At 45.0% G+C, this 19,042-nt stretch overlaps 1 protein-coding gene across 1 annotated transcript; it reads right to left on the reverse strand.

Moving 5' to 3' along the window:
* Positions 1–1,922: 1,922 nt before the first annotated feature.
* BLMH (bleomycin hydrolase) lies at positions 1,923–18,769 on the reverse strand. Its single transcript, XM_063402701.1, has 12 exons — positions 18,623–18,769; positions 17,981–18,178; positions 17,499–17,608; positions 16,715–16,856; positions 15,385–15,473; positions 14,058–14,150; positions 10,445–10,600; positions 9,770–9,928; positions 9,605–9,672; positions 9,128–9,245; positions 7,398–7,467; positions 1,923–2,901 (listed from the first exon to the last, which is right to left on the reverse strand). The coding sequence occupies exons 1-12, from the start codon at positions 18,633–18,635 to the stop codon at positions 2,750–2,752; spliced, it is 1,368 nt and encodes a 455-aa protein (XP_063258771.1). The 5' UTR covers positions 18,636–18,769; the 3' UTR covers positions 1,923–2,749.
* Between the last annotated feature and the right edge of the window lie 273 nt (positions 18,770–19,042).

Raw genomic sequence — 19,042 nt, forward strand, 5'->3', positions numbered from 1 at the left:
CTGGGAGTTGGATGACTTTTGGAGAGGTTTTGTTATTTCCACTACAACTGTTTTAAAAGCACATTCCAATGGGGAAATCTGATTCCTAGAACCCACCAACCACCACAACACATAACCTCTCCTCAGTTCCTTCATTAGGAATTGTTGTTATTTTCTGCCACTCTGAGAGAGCTGAATTTTGTAATATTATCTGTCAATATTTGCCACCTGTCAGGGGAACTGTCTTTGAATTCTTACATGAAAACTGCATGGCTTTGTTGACAAACTGGAAAAGGAAACTATTCACTCAGCTGGTTCCTCAGCAATCTAAAGGTAAGGCTTTGCAAAGAATATATACATAAACCAAGGGAGAAATCAGCATTGAAATACAGTGGGCATAATTGCTTTTTTATTCTAACCAAATCAACTTTTGCGCAGCTGTGTGTTCATTTTTTCATAGTCTAGATTTACAGTTCACAGAACTTTCTTTGCTGAGTAACAAAGCAGCAAGCCAGGCTTCTTCCCACATTATTTCCACTCCATCCCTTGGAAAGTTTCACTTTTTATCATCTCTGAACCATTTCCTGCACAGTGACAGGGTTAAGTGCCTTGTTCCTCCAGCACACGCTCTGGAGAAGTGCAGGAACAACTCACTGGGAACAATCCCTGGCTGGGAAGTTTCTCCCACACCTGGGAAGAGACTGAGGCTCTCCTTGTGCAGGACCCTGAGAACTCCCCAGGCTCAGGAGGGGGCACAGGGCAGCTCCATCATCACCCAGCTTTATCTGAGGGCTGCTGATCTCATCAGAGCTTTCCCTCAGGACAACAGGGCAGAGGGACCCAGTAAAAGTCACTTGAGCAGGGAATCGTCCACAGATTTTACCCACATTTCAAACTTCAGGTTAAAAACAACCCCAGCCCCCTGTAAGGTGTTTATGGGTAACAGGAGCCTGCAGGTTCCCATCCTTACCAATGTTTCCATAGCTGTTCTTCCACTGGCAGAGGAACAGCCTTGACCTGGCACCAGCACAAACCTCAGAACGCTTTGGTTCAGCTGCCCCCAGAGGAAAATCCACAGCTCTCACCTTGGCATCTGCATTCCCTCCCTTTCCCAATTGCACCTTGGAAAGAACCTTAAAACTTGCAGGGCATAAAGGCACAAGTGTTGCTGCCAGATTGGCTTCTTTCCCCATAACGTGTTTCAGCCATGTGGAGTTTCTGTGCTTATTTGAAGGAAAGGAAAAAACCCACAATACCATTGTATAAAGTGTACAGGGAAATATCCGGGCAAGAACTGCGGAGATAAGCACAGGCTGGACAATACTTTAAAATACTGAAACCAACAAAAACTGCCTTGGAATCAGTTTTGAGTTTATCAAGCTCAATCCTCATCAGTGCTCCCACCAGCAACAAAAATATCAGTTTAACAAAAATGTTAAACTCTGGAGAAAAAGTTAATTCTCCTTGGCTGATATCATATTCATAGGTAGGACAGAGGAAACAGAAGAACTGGTGTTAAAGTCATAAGTAGAAAGATCTTGAAGGACTAAAATTACTGACCTTTTGGAAGAGGAAAAAGCCCCCAAAACAACACATGCATTAGTCATAATGAAAATATTGCACACAGCACAGCTTTCCAAGAGATCTGGCTCTGTATCAGAGCCACCAGGGAGCACAAGAACTGTTTGTGTGCCTCCACTCAAGTGACAGCACAAAGTGGAGACTCTGAATGAGACCCCAGAAGGGTCCCTGGAGGATCTTCTGCTCCATCCCCCTGCCCAAAGGAGCATCAGCTCCCCCAGTGCCATTTCTGGCATTTCTGCACCCATTTCTGTTAAATTTCTGTGGTGGAGGCACCACACCCTCACTGCAGCTCACCAACCTCTTCCCATTCCATCAGCTCCATGCTCCTCTTCAAAAAAAAGAAACCAGAATTGTCCCAGTCACTTTAGAAAGTGTTTATTCAAAAGCTTCATAGCACCATCTTGTTTTTAAAACAACCAAATAAAATGCAGCAATTAAAACGTTGGTTTTTCTGTTGAGCATGACACTAACTCCACCTGTGAACATATTTATGGTTGTTCTTGCTAAAATAACTGAAAAATAGCGCTCCTGTGCACACAGACATAGCACTGGCCCTTGGGGGGGTTACCCAGTCCCAGCTCAATAATGGAAGAATAAAACCAAGTGGAACTGGATACCTCAAGGAAACCGTTCTCCTTCCCCAGTTCTGCTGGAAGAGAAAATTTTCTAAAGGTCATTTTTAGCAGTTCCAATTCATACGTCCCCTCCAAAACTTCAGCAAAACTAAAAATGTAAATATAAAAAATATTTTTGGGGAGTTCTTTTATAGGACAAGTCAGATCATAATTGATTAATTATCTCAATATGTTTGCTCTAACAATCACCTAACTATTAATTAACTAAAGGGCCTTTAATGCCCATTTTTTCTAGGGAAAACATCAGTCAAGATAAATTTACTACATCACTACACTGATTCGCATTAAAATTGAAGGTAAAACAAAACTGCCATTGACAGCACTTATCATCTGCTTTCATTCTGAGGTTTTTTTCCTTTTCCCTTTTGAGTTTTGGAGCAGGCTGTGTGAGAGCTTGGAGCAGTGAAGCGCTATTTCCCAAGGATCCTTAACTTACATTTCAGGAATAGGGACCAGGCCGAGGGCTCGGTCTCATTGTTGTTTGGCTATGGCTTCCAACCATGGAATTCTCTATTGCAGCTACTTCTGGTGGCCATGAGGAGGCAAAAGCTTCACTTGGCCAAAGCCCCCATGGGGTCCCAGGCTGGCAGAACGATGGGCTCCTGCTGCATCACGGCCAGGATCTCCTCGGGCACGTGCTTCTTGTCCACCACCACCTCGTACACGTACTCGGAGAACCAGTCATCGGTCATGATCAGGTAACCTGGGGGAAAACAGCATCACAGCACTGCAGGAAACAGCCACAGACAAACCTCACCTAGGAATGGTGCATTAAACAGGGCCTGGCCACGCTGGTTATCTCTCAAAACACACCAAAAAATATCTTGAGGAAGTTAACATACAGGATGTACTCTGTGTGCACTGAAAGGTCAGGCAAGAAGCCCACCAGGAAAAACAAGAGCCAGAATAGCCATAATTTATGTTTGCTCTGTTGAAATGGACATTGTGAATACTCAAGGGAATTACAAAGCCTTTAAGGCAGAATGTAAAATTATTTGAATCTATTTGAGGCTTTAGAATTTTTCAGGTGAATATCAACCTGTTCTAAGAAAACTTGGTTTAGTTTTTGCAGTAAGAGGCAGCCACTGCTTTCCTCAAAGCCATTTAAATCACACTTAGGCTGAAATCCTAATTGTCTCCCTTATTATGAAAATGACAGTGAACACCCTTTGAACTGGGAGTGAAGAAAGTCACTTTAGAGGTTTTAGCAGAGAGCTACCACTGGAAACCAGCTATTCCAAGTGAACTGGGAATAAAAGTGGCTGTGAAAAAGGAAGCATTTAGGAGACAGATGAAAAGGCTTTATGTAATAAAGTTCCTCGCATCCTTATATTGTATCATCACACAATCAAATGAAACAAGAAAATGCCCAAAGAATATGGCCAATAAATGCATCTATCTCCACCATCTTGTTTCTAAAGCAAGAGATCAGATAATCCCATAAATTAAAACCCCTATCAAGTGTAACCCGAGCTAGAAGCCATTTTGGAAACACTGCCAAAGGGAGCTGCCTTGATTATCCTCTCTTCAGGATATGAGTTCTTGGGACACACAAAAACCTCTCACTCCCCAGAGCCAAGGAGTAATTGCACCCTGGGAGGATTAATGAACTCTGCCTCTGACATCCTGTCTCTCGGAGCCGATTGGGATCGCGGCGTCTGAGCGGGGAGGAAGCGCCGAGCACGACTCCAGAACATGCAAATAATTCAGGTTTGGGCAGTGCAGACCCACACACCCCCTACAGACACCTGGGGAGCCCCTCAGAGCCCCCACAGGGCCTTGGAGAAGCCACACTGTGCTTGTGCTGTTACCCCTGCCCGGGGAGAGCAACCAAACTGCGCCTCTGTCACAAACAGACACCGGGTGCCTCCAGTGAAATCCCTGAAATGCCTTCCTGCAGGACAGCAACAGCCACTACAGGACATGAGAAGCCCCAAGGGAGCTGACTTCTAGCTGGAGATGCAGCCTAAAAAAGCTCCTTTCATGCCAAAACAAGCAGATGGACCCCTCTACACAGTGTGATTTAGTATTCCCCTCTTCCTTGCTTTTAAAAACAGATATCTGATGGGATAAGCTGGGTTCAAAGTTAAGTAATAAGGTCCTGTGTGTCTTCAGAACATAAGGCTACTCAGAATAATTAAACTTGCCTGTGTGGCTGAAAAACAGCCAACAAAACAGAAAGGAAATATTTGATTGGGAAGTGACTTTTTAGCTCAAAAACAAGCAATGTTTGTCAGCAGCTGTGCTCATTCCTTGAGGAAAAACACACATGGGAAACACTTATACAACAGATATAAATGTAATTACTAAGTATTTAGGAGAGGCAAAGCTGGGCTGGTTCACAGGGGTTCCCTTTCTCCAGGACAAGCAGTTCCACAAGATTTCAGTTCTGCTCACTCTGGAGTGTGAACATTGACTCCATCCCATAATTCCCAAACCAGGATTCCCAATTTTTCCAGTCTTGCACCATTCCTCTAAGGGCAAACAGGTGGCACCTTGGACTGTGAAAAACAGGCAACCCCACATGAAAAAAGACTGCTCTTTCCTCACAGAAAAGTCATTTGTTTGCTCATTGTTTAATGGCTCAAGTCGAGTCCCTGGGGTTTTGTTACTGGAGGCTGGACCCTCAATCACCCTGGGAGCTGGGGTCACTCCTATCCCCCACACCCAGCTGGGCTGGGCCCAGTTCAGCCTCATTCTTGGCTGCCTCCTCACTGATGTGGACTCTGGTTTCTTGTGCTGGACTTACCCAAGCACAGCTTCCCAATTCCTTGACAAGGCAGATAAGATAAAAATCTTAAATCTTATCACAGTGAGACTCAGACTCAGTGGCACTGCAAGACAGCTCAGACAAACTCTGAGTCCTCACCCTCCTACACAGCTACACTGGACATGAAAGAGTGGAAAATCAGGGCAGGAAGGAGAAGAAATCCCATCAAGTTGAATCACAGTCCCTGAAGGGATTTAAATGCTGTGCAGATGTGACATTTGGGGGCATGGTTCCGTGGGGACATGGCAGGGCTGGGTGAACAGTTGGACTCTTTTGGACCTTAAAAAGGCTTTCCCCACCTAAATGACTCTGTGACTCTCAGTCACCTCTCCCAGTCTTTGGGAAGGAGGCCTGGAGGACAAATCCAATTGCCTTTTGCTCCAGAGCAGCTCATTTGGTCATACCCAAGAAAATCCTTCAGGGATTCAGCTCCCTGAAAAAAAAAGCAGTCTGAAATACAGTCAAGCCTCCTACTTGTGATGGGATTTCTCTCAAGGTACTTTTCCAGGCAACTCCCTGAGCAAAAGCACAGTCAGGGAGCAAGACTTTCCAGAGACCCTGGTACAAAGCAGATAAGGGACAGTGACTCACCCTGCAAAGTCCACACAGATGTCAGGGGGACAAGATAGGGCAGGGTTTATTCAAGTCACTCTGGGCTCCTACTGTCATACTGCTGAGCCTTGAAGGCTGAACGTCAACAGTTTCATTGTCTTGTCAAGTCTGAAGGTTTTTATTGGAATACTTTGCTGTGAATGGATACAGTTAACTCAGAACAGAAACTGCTGCAAGACCAAGAGGCCACAATACAAATTAAGACACTTTTCCAAGGGTATTCTATGTTTTCCTCTAAGTTGGTCATGTTATTGAAAAGCTTATAAATAAGACCACATCCTAAAACAGTTCTCCAAAAATAGTCTATTCCCAGAAGAGAACCAAGACATCCTGGGAAAGTTCTATCACACTGAATCTTACAAGCACAACATTTGGGATTAACATGCAGCAGAAAAATGTGGCCAGCACTGACTGTTATTCCTGGGGACACAGTCTGGCCTGGCACAGTCACCACTGAGGCTGTGCCACGGCTGAGCCCTCATCCGGCCTGTCTCACTCAGGAGGTGACAAAAAGCACAGAGCTCTCCTCCCTGCACGTAGGAAAAGCTGCCTGGCCGTGGCAGGACAAAGCAGGGCTGCTCTCACACCACCAGCCCCACTCACCGAGGGCTGGGGAACTCAGAGTTGCCCCTCACACCAGCAGAGAAACACCCTGTGGTCATGCCCAGTTTCCATGAGCAGGGAAGCCACTGGAAGCAATCTCCTAAACCAGCCCCGAGCTGGGATTCAGGGCTGTGTCCCTGCTGCCAGGTGCCACTCCAGGCTGGCACAGGGCCCTGGCACAGCCCTCACAGTGTGGGCTCCCAAAGGGCCCCAAGAAGGGAGCTGGGACAGCAGCAACAGGAAAACAAGTGGATGGAGAACCCCCAGCACAAGCACAGTGAGGACTGGATTTTGTGTTCCAGTGCTGTCACAGCAGGGAGGAGCACAGGAGAGGGGCTGTGTGTCACGGCTTTGGCACAGCTTCCAAAAAGCAACCAGAATGATGATTTTTAATTTTCTTCCCCAGCCAGCTGTTGGAATTCAAACAGTATTCACTGCAGCTGTTTGCAGCACAAACTGGGACCAGCCATGCCCTCACTTGCTCATCTACACAATCAGTAAGCAAAGCCTTGCATGATTGATAAACAGTACCTTAAAACAAAAACCACTTTCACACATGGCTCAGGGAGGTTATTCAATACCACCAGCCACAGCCAGCATGAGCCCCATGTGCAGTGCACAGACTAAAGCTTGGCTCTTACCAAAAAAATCAAAAATGGTGCAGTGAAGTTGTTATTTCTCCTTTTGTACAACAAAGAAAAATTGTTCCTATACAGGAATGCAGTCCTTGGGAGTGATCCTATTTTATTGATACAGCCAAACCTTTATCCATGTGACCAGACTGGTTCCAGACCCACAGGAGTTGCTGGTGTCTCACAGGATAAGTGCCACGATGTTTTTGGACTCACATTACCTGATTTTCCACACTTGTGTTCTGCAGCAAAGGATTACAGCCAAGGTTCTGACCAGTGTGACAGAGGGAGAGCAAACTCCTGCAGCTGCTGGGGTTTTTGGCAGGGATAATAGCTGGGATTAACTTGGGATCAACAGCAAACTTAAGGCTTAAGAGTATCAGCAGCTTCCCTGCAATAAACTGAACAACCTTAACAAAAATTGATAAGGCAGGAATAAAGTTGGATAAAATATGACCTTTTGATGAAGTCTATCAGTGTCTTCCCATGCCTTCCACACACAACCCAGTCTGGTTATTGGATTGTCCCTTCCACATCCTTGTTCCAAACATTCAGCTTTCCACTCTCATGACTGTAAATTACCTTTATTGCCACGGTCTTCACCCCAGGAGTTTTCCACTCTCCATTTTTCAAATGCATCTTCTTGCCCATCCTGTGCCAAAACAAGCCCATGACATTCAGTGAAGGAGAGGCCACATCTGAGCAGGCAACCCCTTCCACATCCAAATTCAGCACCAGGAAAACACAACTCCACTCCTGAGTCCCAATGGTTTCTTGCTAATGGCTGGAGAAATGCCATTTTATAAAACACTCGTCTACCTACTTAGATAAAATATTAGGAAATGAGTCTGCAATAAATATTTATTTTATTAGGAAGCTGAAATTTAAGTAAATTCTAGTTTGGACTTAACTGACTCACAGTTGGTTTTTTTGTCCCTGTCCTCCATCAGGGTGTGGGGGAAATTAAATACAGGATGCACAAATTGCCTGAACTGGGAATCAGAGGAAAGGAACAAGGAACTGTCAGAATTCAGAACAGCTTTGGTAGGAGCAAGTGCAAACCCTTGAAGAATCCAGCTGAAGGATAAAGCTCCAAGTCTAGTGGTGTGCAATTAAAATATTTTAATACAAAAAACTAACCTGAAAAACAGCCCAGAAGTCCATTTTTAATTTTGAATGGAATATTGTTGTAATGCTTCTATTCTCCCTTGAAAAGAGAGAACAGTCCTTAAGATGGGACACTCAAGAGCTTCCAGACCAAGGAGGTCAACTCTGGATGCTCTCAGAGAGAAATTGGGAGGAGCACATTCACAAACAGTAACTTTTTAACCCAAAGGTGCATTTAGTCACATCTATTTTTGATGTTGTAAAATTGTTATAAGTTTTTTTAAAAAAAATCTTCAAAGCCGTCTTACTTTTATAAAAAAGTAAGTAAATCCAAAATATTACTTTTTACAACTCAGTTTCTCAAATCCCCTTCAGATTAAGGTTTTTAAGAAGCACCAACTACAAAGTTTTCCTTGGTTTTCAGATTGATATTTAGAGAAACGTTTGTGCAATCTGATACACAACGGAAGCGTTAAGAGCTCAGAATACAGAAAACAGGAAAAAACTGAGTTGTAAAAAGTAACTTGGAACATTCTTATGACTCAGCAGTTCCATCTCCAGTCTCAAAATTCCACAGCTCAGGCAAACTTGTTCAGGGCTGTGCAAGCTGTTATTTCTCAAGCCAAGGTCAAGCTGGACAGGAAGAGATCACTTCAAAGCAACTTGAATAATGACAACTTCTGGAAATAAATGGAAACATCAACTTTGCAGATAACCCCTGAGTTGTAAGCTTTTGCATGCTTTTTTTTACTTCATTATGTGCTTTGTTATGGTGCCAGCAGCAGATCTGGCTGTGGATTCATCTCAGCCTGCTGTTTGCCACAGAGCTGTGCTGGACACCACTTCCCTTCCCTAATTAGAGGTCAGAGATCACATGCCAGGGAGCTGCAGGAGGTTAACCCTGTGCAAAGTATTTTAACAGGAGCTTCAGACTCTAAACCAGACTGGGATAACCATGCAGTGGTTGTCCAATCAAAGTTTGTGGGTAAAAGGAAAAATAGTCCCTTAAGATGTCCAAAATTCTTCCTTCCTTGTTAAATATTTATAGTTCTGAACACTCAGACGTGACACAAAGGGAATAAACAACCAGGCCTTGTGCACCAGGGGGTTGTGGCACACTCTGAGTGAGCCCAGGACACAAAGAAGCTGCCAGGATATTCCAAGACATCCCTGCCAGCACCAGAACTGCAGGAGGGAGGCTCTACCTTCTCAGTGACAGCTGTCAGGACCATGGCATGGGTCATCAGGGACTCCCCAAAGATCAGTCGCTCTGCTTTGTTCATGTTCTTGATGGAGACACCAAACACCAGCTCATGATTAAATCTAGCAGAAAAATAAATAAACCACATGAGAAAGGATGCAGGGGGAGTTCTGACTACGTCAGGGGATACGAGTTCAACCAATTTCAGTGTCAGAATAAATGCAAACCCTGATCCCTTTAAGAGTTTCTCCCACCATATATTAGACATTTAAATAAGAATATTTAACAACTACTCATACTGTATCTTTAAAGGATTCAGATTAAACTAACAAGTAAAAAAATTCTGCTGCTGCTGAATTACTTAAATATAATCTTTTGGGGTATATAGTCCAAAGTCTGTAATAATCAGTTCATTGAGCAGCTGAAGGACTGATCATGTTCTCACTGAGTATCCCAAATTCTGCTTTGATTCTCTACTCACATATTCAGGTCGTTGATTCCCAGCTTGCTGTAGAAGTGCTTTGCCACGTCACAGCCAAACCACACAGCCTGCAAAGAGAAGGGAGGCTCAGGTCTGGGCCAGATCCCAGGAGTCTCACATGGCCTGGGCTGCACTGTGCCATCCACATGGAGAAACCAAACCCACCTCGCCATCCTTAATAGATGCTGCAGCCAATTTCTTCAGGACCTCCACAGGCTGATTGTTGTAGAGGGTTTTCCTCCCTCCAGCCATGTTGCCCAGGTACTCCACTGTGTAGAGCCTGTTGTAGGGATTCTGGGGCCGAGGATCGTTCACTAGACAAATCTGCCAAAAATCAAGATGCCATAAAATAAGGTGCAATGGAAGTGAAATCGTTGAAGACTGAATCCAGAAGGATTTCAGGGAATGGCTTTTGTCCCAGCCTGCTGTCTGCCTCATTAGCAAACAAGCCACTTGGCTGAAATATGAGGTTTTTTAAGGTTGTGTTTGTTGGGTTTTTTTTTGTTTTGTTTCATAAGTTCACCTCGTAACTTGGCAGAGCAGCTCTGCGTGTTATTCCTTCTCTAATGTCTGCCTTATGACATATCACAATTGATTAGATCACTGCATATTTTATCATTACAAAACCATCATGGACTGCAATGTAAGATCCCAGATAATTGAAGGGCAGAGCACAAACAGCACAACAGGGAAAATAAACACATTGACTTGGGCAAGCAGTGCCCATCCCAGGTGCTGCAGCTACAGGGGGGACAGACACTGGGAACAGCGGAAAATAAATGGTTTAGTAGCAAAAATAATACAAAAAAAAGGCCTTGGGAAGTTTTCAGCATCCCCAACCTTGTCCTCCATGTTGAAGTAAGGCTTCACATGCTCGTTGTAGAACTGCACCGGGGTCATGGGGCCGTATTTGTGGTAGTTCTTCTCCTTGTCCCGGAACTCCCAGCAGAAAGTCTCAGGAGGGCTGCCCAGGCAAGTGCTCACTATTCTGAATACCTGCCCAGAGAAGCAAACAGCTGTGAGCCTGCTGGAACACGCAGCTGGGCCTCTCCTGCCACAGCAATGCCACTGGAGCGTGCATTGCTCCACAGATGGAGAAAGGGATCTTAACGGTAACCTTTAAACACACACACATCAATTATCTGCATTCAGCTCCTGAAATCCTGGTGTTTCAGCACTTCAAAACCAACCAGAAAGGCCTCAGGAAAATCAACAGAGCTTCTTTCTCCACTCACACACTCCATGTTCTCAGGTAAACCAGCAGGCAAAGGGGAAGCTTACAAATTCCAGGTTATCCTAGGAATGCAGCAGCCCAAAGCAAAAACCAGACACTTCCCAGCCTCCTTGCAACATTTTGTAAGTTATTCTGAAACTCCTCCAACGCTGCCAGAGGAACTTTACCAAATTGATTCTCAAAAGGCTTGGTCATTCAGCATCAGCTGTTCCACCAGGTGTTTTGCCCCATGCAGAGACAAACCAGACCTTTCAACGTGAGCATTTTATCCCAGTGTTTCCCCTGTACCAATTCATTTTTTACTGTAATGTTCATTTGGATTTAAAAGATGGGCCTTTGCTTCTTTTCAAAACCCCAGAATAATCTTCACATCTTTTTAATACGTTTAATAACATCTCTGTTTAGGGCTGAGCTGGCAGGTTATGCAATTTAATTCCAGCTCCCTGCCTGCTGCCTGTGACATCTTTTGCAGCTGGCAGCTATCTTTGGATTTTTAGCACAAAAAGTTGACCAGATTTCAAGTCATCAGCCTCTCTGTAAATCAGAACATAGAACTGCACTTCAGAACCACTACTGTATTTTGTCACAGGCCTTATCAGAAAATGTGCCAACACTGACAGTGTAACCACATGAGTGTCTGTAGAGATACAGAGCAGGACCTGCCACAGGTACTCTGGGGACAGGGAATTTAATCACAGTTAAACAGGTTTGAATCTGTTTTATTTCAGCTGACACTGATCTTCAGCTCTGTGGATGTCCTGAGCACAAGTCTCTTCCTTGCAAGGAATCATCAGGTTATTTAAAATAAGAGGAGAGGGAGTCAAATCTCAGCTGCACCTTCTGCATTGGGATCCAGCTCCTGTGGTCTGTGCCAGCTTTCCCAGCCTGGCAGTCTTCACACTTACACAGCAGAGTAGAAAATACCTTTCCCAAAGCTGATTTAACTGTTTCTGAAGCTGATCCTAAGGTTCCATAAGAACTGGTTTTATGTTAATGTGCACTTTGTGCTGGCAGCAAAAGGAGTGCAATGCTCCTGCTAAATAAAGGTGTTCTTCCTCCGAGCAATTTGAGAAAACAAGTGAAAAGATTAATTACAAGTTGAAACAAGGGTGTGGGCAAAAGGCTTCTACTGCAGGAACTCACACGTTTCTCAATAAACATGGTAAAGAGCAAATATAAACCCCCAAACTACTATAAATATTTAATTTTGCACAGACTGCACAAAAGGTACCATTTGCTGTGGCTACACCCACATTACCTCAGATAACCGCAAGTGCTGAGAGATGAAGCCATGAACACAAAATAAGCAAGAAAAAAGCCTAAAAGGAGAGCAACAACCAAATGGGCTCCAGCCAGAGGAAGGAAAATGATGGAGACAGAAGTCTCCAGTGAACAGAGGCACTGGAGCCTGGAATGACCTCCCTCAGTTGTTTTGCCACCACACCCAACACAGGCCCTCTCTTCATATCTCACAAGCTTCCTCTACCAATAAATAATAATAAGCATATTTAAACTAAAAGGTGATTTACACTGCCCTAGTGACAACTAGAAGCAAGATAAGGCAAAGATAGAGTGGCTTGTGCTAAAGCCCAAAATGAATGAGGAAGGGAAAAGGAGGATACTCCTGATAAGGAAGAGTCTGCAAAGGAGAAGAGTAAATGAAGAAAAATTCTATCGCATGAACTGCACCGATTTCAGCTTCTGACCTGCTGTGCACTGGTTTGATAAGAATGTTTATACAGTTCTGGAGTGAATATTTAATCCTGTGTTCCACAACAATTGCCCCATTTCAGCTCAAGTGCTGCTCCCAGCAGGAGCAAACCAAGATTTGCTACGCAAATAAAACTTCCTAGAGCAAAACCAAGCTCTGCTTTGCCACAAAAATCCAGAGGCAACACCCCTCATACACATCTAAACACATGCAAACCACCTTTACTATGCAGCAGAAAATGCTGTGTTAACCTCAGAATTTAGCACAACCTTTTACAGAACAGACAAACTGCAATCAGTTCAGAACCTCTCATGTCAGTTCCAGGATCTCTCATCAGAGGGTAAGAGGCTCTAAATAAATAAATGAACATTTTAGCAGTGAACTGTGTGTCCCTGCCCTAAGAATGACCATCTTTAGGAAGCTTTTGATGTCTGCTGCAGAATCCCCCAAGGGCTTTTGGACACACACTGCATGTAAATTACATTAATTCACCTCTGAATTAAGTGCAGATTGGCAACCTTCTGGGGTAGGCTCAAAGCACAGCATTCTTAAGGCATGAATTTCACAACAGTTTTGATGAAACCCAAGGAAAATCAGTTTTCTTCTTTTAACCTAACCTTAAAATTAGATAAAAAGAAGCTACAGAATTTTACTTGAAGTGCAAAGATGAATTTCCAAAACCCAAATCAATATGGAATTAATACAGAGATAGCCCAAGGTAGGTTCTGCCTAACAGTGATGTTCAGTGGATTGCAGAAAAAGCTAACACACAACACCAAAACATTTAATTTCTTGAGACATACATTGGGTCACTTGGCATTTTATGACTGAGAAATAAATTAAATACACACTTTTTTTAAAGTGCACGGAGTCAGTCACACTCAAACAGCCTCAAATCTTTTTTGGCAGTTTAAGAATCAAGTATGAGCAGCACAGAATGAGGAAAATGCTGTGTGTTTGTGTGAGCACCAGGAGGTTCAGGCACTGCAGACACCCTGACAGTGATGGAGTGAATTCACAGCCCAAACCACGCTGCAATTCCCTCCTCTGCTTCCCCAGGATCAGGGCTCAGCTGGGCTCAGACTTGTGCAGGCACCTCCCTTTCGTGGTTCAGTTCTGCTCTCTTGTGGGGAAACCTTGCACAACACTTGTGCTACAAGATTTGCATTCAAAGCCATCGGAATGCAAATTTCAACCTTTCCTGGTTTTTTTAAACAGGCCACTGTTTTGATCTCTCAAGAGGCAAAATGCTGCTTTTCTCACAGCAAGGGGTAGACGTCTGCAAAATGTCATCATTTTAAAACCTATGGATTCAAAATATATGTCTAGAAAGAAAAATTCAGAATGAGGTAAGCAACAAGCCACTGCAAAACCAATTCACTTGAACAGCTCCTAGAACCCTTTGTTAATCAACAAGAGGCACTTGTTTTGGCTGATCTAACAAAAGTAAGGAATCCCATCCATTCCAGCCCTGTATTCCAAGATTTATGCCACACCAGTTTATTTACCTCTTCTATCATCATGTCCATGGCAGCACAAAGTTCTCCCTTGCTTCCTCCACTTTCCACCATATTTCTTAGCCTCAAACAGTATTCTCTCATCTGTTCAAAGAGAAAGTCACTTTGTTATCAAGGGTATGAAAGGTGTCACCTGATCATTTTCAGGACTTCCCATCTGCTTGTTTTCACTCGTCATAACGTTCTCAAAATGAAAATACATTTCAGAAGCTTCATTAGAGATTGATTCATTAAAAAATAACAAGATAATTGAATGTTATTAAAGTAAAATGTCACCAAAAATTAACAAATAGTCACAATTCAATTACCATTTCCAGCCACTGATGTGAGGCTTGCAGCCATTAAGCTCTCCAAGCTTGATTTCTCTCAGTCCCATAAGTGATGCCACAACATCCACACACATCAGCACCTCTGTGACTCACAGAACACACTTTCTTCATGCTGCCACGTTCATTTTGCAACTCTGTTGCATAATTGATCTCCTGGCTGATGAAAAGAAAGGGGCATTTCCCCACTGCATGCACAGCTGCCCATTAGTGTCACCATCCATAAGGCCAGGAGTGGTGATGGGGTTCCCTCAGGACCAGCTGCTCTGCCATGCTCAGGATTAGAACAGCATTAACAACGTTTAAAATGTCCAAGCTCATTCCACCACATATTTTGCATTTTTTATGTGGATTTCAGCAGGCAATTTTCCCTGAGCATGCAGCATACGAACTGGAAAAAATGTTTTAATTGCCTTTTTCATCTAGCTACCTACACCAGCATCTTCCCAGGCTAATTCATTTCTGCAGTTCAGGGACTGAGTTAACACCTTCCTTCAGACAAAACTGTGCACTTCTATACTGAAAGCTGATTTTTAACATGCAGTGTTTTTAAAATACATTTTTTCCTCCATCTTTTTCACCACGTTTGGCAGTCATCTCTAGAAACCTTGGCACACAGGGAGATGAGATACTGAAAGGTGGGAAAGAGACACCCAGACACCATGTGCTGGTTTTGCAGAAACAGATTGAAGCAGCCACATGTCAAGAAATCTTTGGAAATCTGAGGATTAGAAATAACTGCTACTAAAACCACAAAAGGTACTTTCAAGCTACTGAAGCCTGACTATGGGCATCTCCCATGATCTCACCTTCCTGCTCCATGTTTCAAGATTCACATCAGATTTTGCTGAGATTTTAGAGTGGTTGTAAATAAATTTAAGTTGCTGAGATGCACTTAACACTTTGGTCAATAAGATAAGGTGGTTAGGAACATTTGGAGCAGGTTCATTCCCATCCCCTCCCCTAAGTTTTATCATCTAAATCAATTTTACCTTATGATTCAAGATCTCATTCATCCTTCTAGTGGCCTCTGTGGTGTGAGACTCTGGGAAGTATTTCTTGGGGACAACACCATACTTCTCTAAAAAAAATAAAACTACAGGTTAAGAATTGGCTTTTTCACACAACAGATGCTCCTACTGCTCATACCCATATGAAAGATAGAGAGAGTTTGGGTTTGTGCAGAGATTATAAGGGAAAGGATCTTATTTAAAGGTTACAAGTACCCAAAGTTTACATTTTAAGTTGTGACTGAATCTTGACCTCTGATCTGCATTCCACAGGGATCCCAGAACGTGGAATCCCTGAACTACTCAGTATTATTTAACTCAACTTCATAAGTTCTGAATTAATGTGTGCTTTAGGAAGTCCTGTTCACCAGGAAAAAAAACCTCACCTTGATTACTTTAAAATTAATCTCCTGAAATACCTTCTAAAGAACTGGGCCTCCCATGAATCACTCCATATAAATTATCTAAAGTTAAAAGTGACTTCCCAGTCTCTTTTCCTCAACATTTATAAAACACCAGCAGCAGCAGCTCCATGGCTTCCTACATTACAGCACCACTCACAGATCTCACCATGCAAGGCTCTGGATGTAACAGCAGCAGCCAAAATCTCTGCCCTGATTAAGTATTTATAGCAGTGGGATGAGGAAAAAAAGGAAGCCCCAGGCTTCAAAGAAACAAATTCCTTTTGTGATTCTAAATTTGTATTATTGGCTTGTTGATTTACAAAGGTGTCACATTGTTTCCCAACACAAATGAGAGCAAGTGCTGGTGTAATTGAGTATCTCCAGCAGCGTAGGATCCTGTTCCTGCTGGAGCACGGTAAGACCAGCACTGCCACATTCCACATCAATTCCCTCTCACTGATCTTTATATCAACTCCAGGCTGCAATTCCAAGGAGTTTTGCTCCTGCTTTGTAGACACAACTGGGTCAAGCAGTGACTTTTTCCTTACCATGTGTCCTAAAGATTGTATACATGGCTATAAATAAATGAGGTTGGGTTGATGACTGGAGGAAAAGGGGATTGAAGCTATTTATTAAGTGTAAAGTTGGGGCTATCTAATTATTTGCTGATCTTCTGAGCTTTTATCATCAACAAGACTACGCAAAATTGATGCCAGACAAGATTTAAGCCCCATATTTATAATCTGGCCCCAAAGAAATCTTTGATTAAAAAAGATACAGTGGTTAATGGCATCATGTGCCTTAGCCAATTCCCAGGTGTCAAGCTCAGTTTCTTATTCTGTTCCATTCCCTGTTTCTCAAAGCAGGCTGCAGTTTCAGGAAGGGCTCCTTGTGCCCAGTTCTCTCACCAATAATGTTAACCAGCATATCCCACTGCCCTCCATCGTTTGTGGGGTTGGAGAGCAGGAATTGCACCAGTCTTCCTTCCACTGGCTCCTTTTTCTGAGCTGTTTCCACAAAGGCATTTAAAAAGTAGTAACAACGCTCAACCTGAAACACACAGATAAAAAAACCCTTTTAAGTCTGATATATTATGCATTAATTAATTGCTGAGTATTCCATTCTTTGCAAGTACAGAATAGATAAAGCAACTTTCTGCTCATCAAATGACAGCCTCATTTTCCCCTCCAGCATTCAAGGGGCTACCCTATAAAATTCTTTGTTAGACCAAATATTTAGGAGTGACTTCACAGAGAGCTTGAGGGTAGGGGAACAGGAAATGGGAAGCAGAAGTTATGCAATGAAGCCTGGCCCAAACTAGTACTAGATTTGCTTGATTTCCCTCAGGGGGAGAAGCAGGCACACAGCTCACCCATCAGGTCACAGGCACAACTGAAACCTCAGAGCTACAGTCATGTTTCCCCTGAACCACCAACAAGTAACTTCTGAAACATAGAGAACTCTTGAAAAAGAAAAAAATACTTCTACTATTCCAAAACATCAACATCTTGACAACTTTCTTCAGAAGATTAAAGTCCTACTTTGCTTGACCACCTGCATTTAAAACACATTTTTAAAGAACTTTTGAAGTTTCTTCTCACACATGCTAAAACAATGCAGCCAAAAAAAGCTCTGTCCCAACACTAACACCTGATTGCACAAGCAATCCTCCAACAACCTACATGACTGTACCTTATCCCAGAAAAAGAGATAGGACTGGCTGAACTCAAACTCTTCGATGTTGTATTTCTTCATGAAAGGAAGACGCATTGCGTTGAGGCAGGAAAAGATCCAGCATCTCCCTGAGAGATCAAAGGAACACGAATTAAACTGGAACGCCTGTGCTCAGGAGCTGCACAGCAACTTCTTTTACCACGAGATTCATGACACAGTTGTGCCTCGAGCCTTTGGCTGGGCTTCTACAACACCAAAAAGCTCTGAAGGTGTTCCGAAATCTTTTATTGCAAGCACATCTCTCAATTACACCACGCAGAAGGGAAAAGAGGCAAACGCTGCAAGTCTAACGAGTGCTTTTAACTCAGGAGGATGCTGCAGGAATTCGACTTTGCACCCAAGCCCGGACAAAGGGCTCTGGAGCAGCGGCGGCTCCCAGGAGCACAATCAGCGTTCCGAGTCAGCCCCCAAGCACCGCCCGCGGCCCCCACCGCGCTTACCGGAGTTCTTCTGGTTGGTGACGGGCTTGCCCTCGGCGGGCACGGCGTGCTGGAACACCTGCACCGTGTCCTGCACCACCTGCCGCTGCAGGCACACCTCCAGCGGGTCATTGCATGTGGCCACGTTCTGGGCCAGCAGGAACTGCGGCTCGGCCCGCAGCCGCCGGGTGAAGGCGACGGCCTTCTCGGTGCTCAGCCCTGCGGGACAGCGGGGCAGGGTCAGCGCCGGGGCCCCGGTAACACACACAGCCCGTGCCATCCGCGGAGGTAACGGGGAGCCTCCCGTCACTCCCTACACCGGGCACGTTATCCCTGCCCAGAGCCCCGGTAAGGTCCCGGTAACGCCCCGCTCCCCCCGGTAATTCCCCTACGCCCGATCTATTGCTGAGGTAACCATGAGTCTCCCACCCCCCGGACTACATACCCCCGGTAAGGGCCGGTAATCCCCTCCCTACCCCGGTAATTTCCCTCTCTTGACCCATTGCTAAGGTAACGATGAGCCCCCCCCCACCTCCATCCTCGCCACGGACAAGACGCCCCCTCCCCATCGTCCTTCCCCGGTAATCGCCCCCTTCCCATCGCTGAGGCACCGCTGTACCCCCTCCGCCCACACCCGCCCCTCACGGACGGGCCCCCCCTCACCGCGGGCGTTCATGGCGGCACCGGCAGCACGATCCCGGCGCGGGCCCGAGGCGGAAGCGGCTCTTATAGCGCCGGCACCGGAAGCCGGAAGAGGGGCCCGGGGCCGCGGCCGGGGGCGAGGGGGGGCGAGCGGCGGCGGCGGGGCGGACGGCGAGAGGCGAAGGACACGTTTAGTGCGGGGGAGCCGGTGGGGCGGCCCCTCACAGAGAGCCCTCACACTGGCGCCTCACACCGATCCCTGACAACGACACCTCTCACACGGACCCCCTCACAGAGACCCCCTCACACGGACCCTGATACCGGCCCCTCACACGAGCCCGTCACACGGACCCCTCACACAAAACTCTCACAGCGACCCCTCACACCGGCCCCTCACACGTATCCCTGTCACCGGCCTCTCACCGGCCCCTCACACTGACC

Source organism: Prinia subflava, chromosome 8 (assembly GCF_021018805.1).
Source record: "Prinia subflava isolate CZ2003 ecotype Zambia chromosome 8, Cam_Psub_1.2, whole genome shotgun sequence".
NCBI classification, from domain to species: Eukaryota; Metazoa; Chordata; class Aves; order Passeriformes; family Cisticolidae; genus Prinia; species Prinia subflava.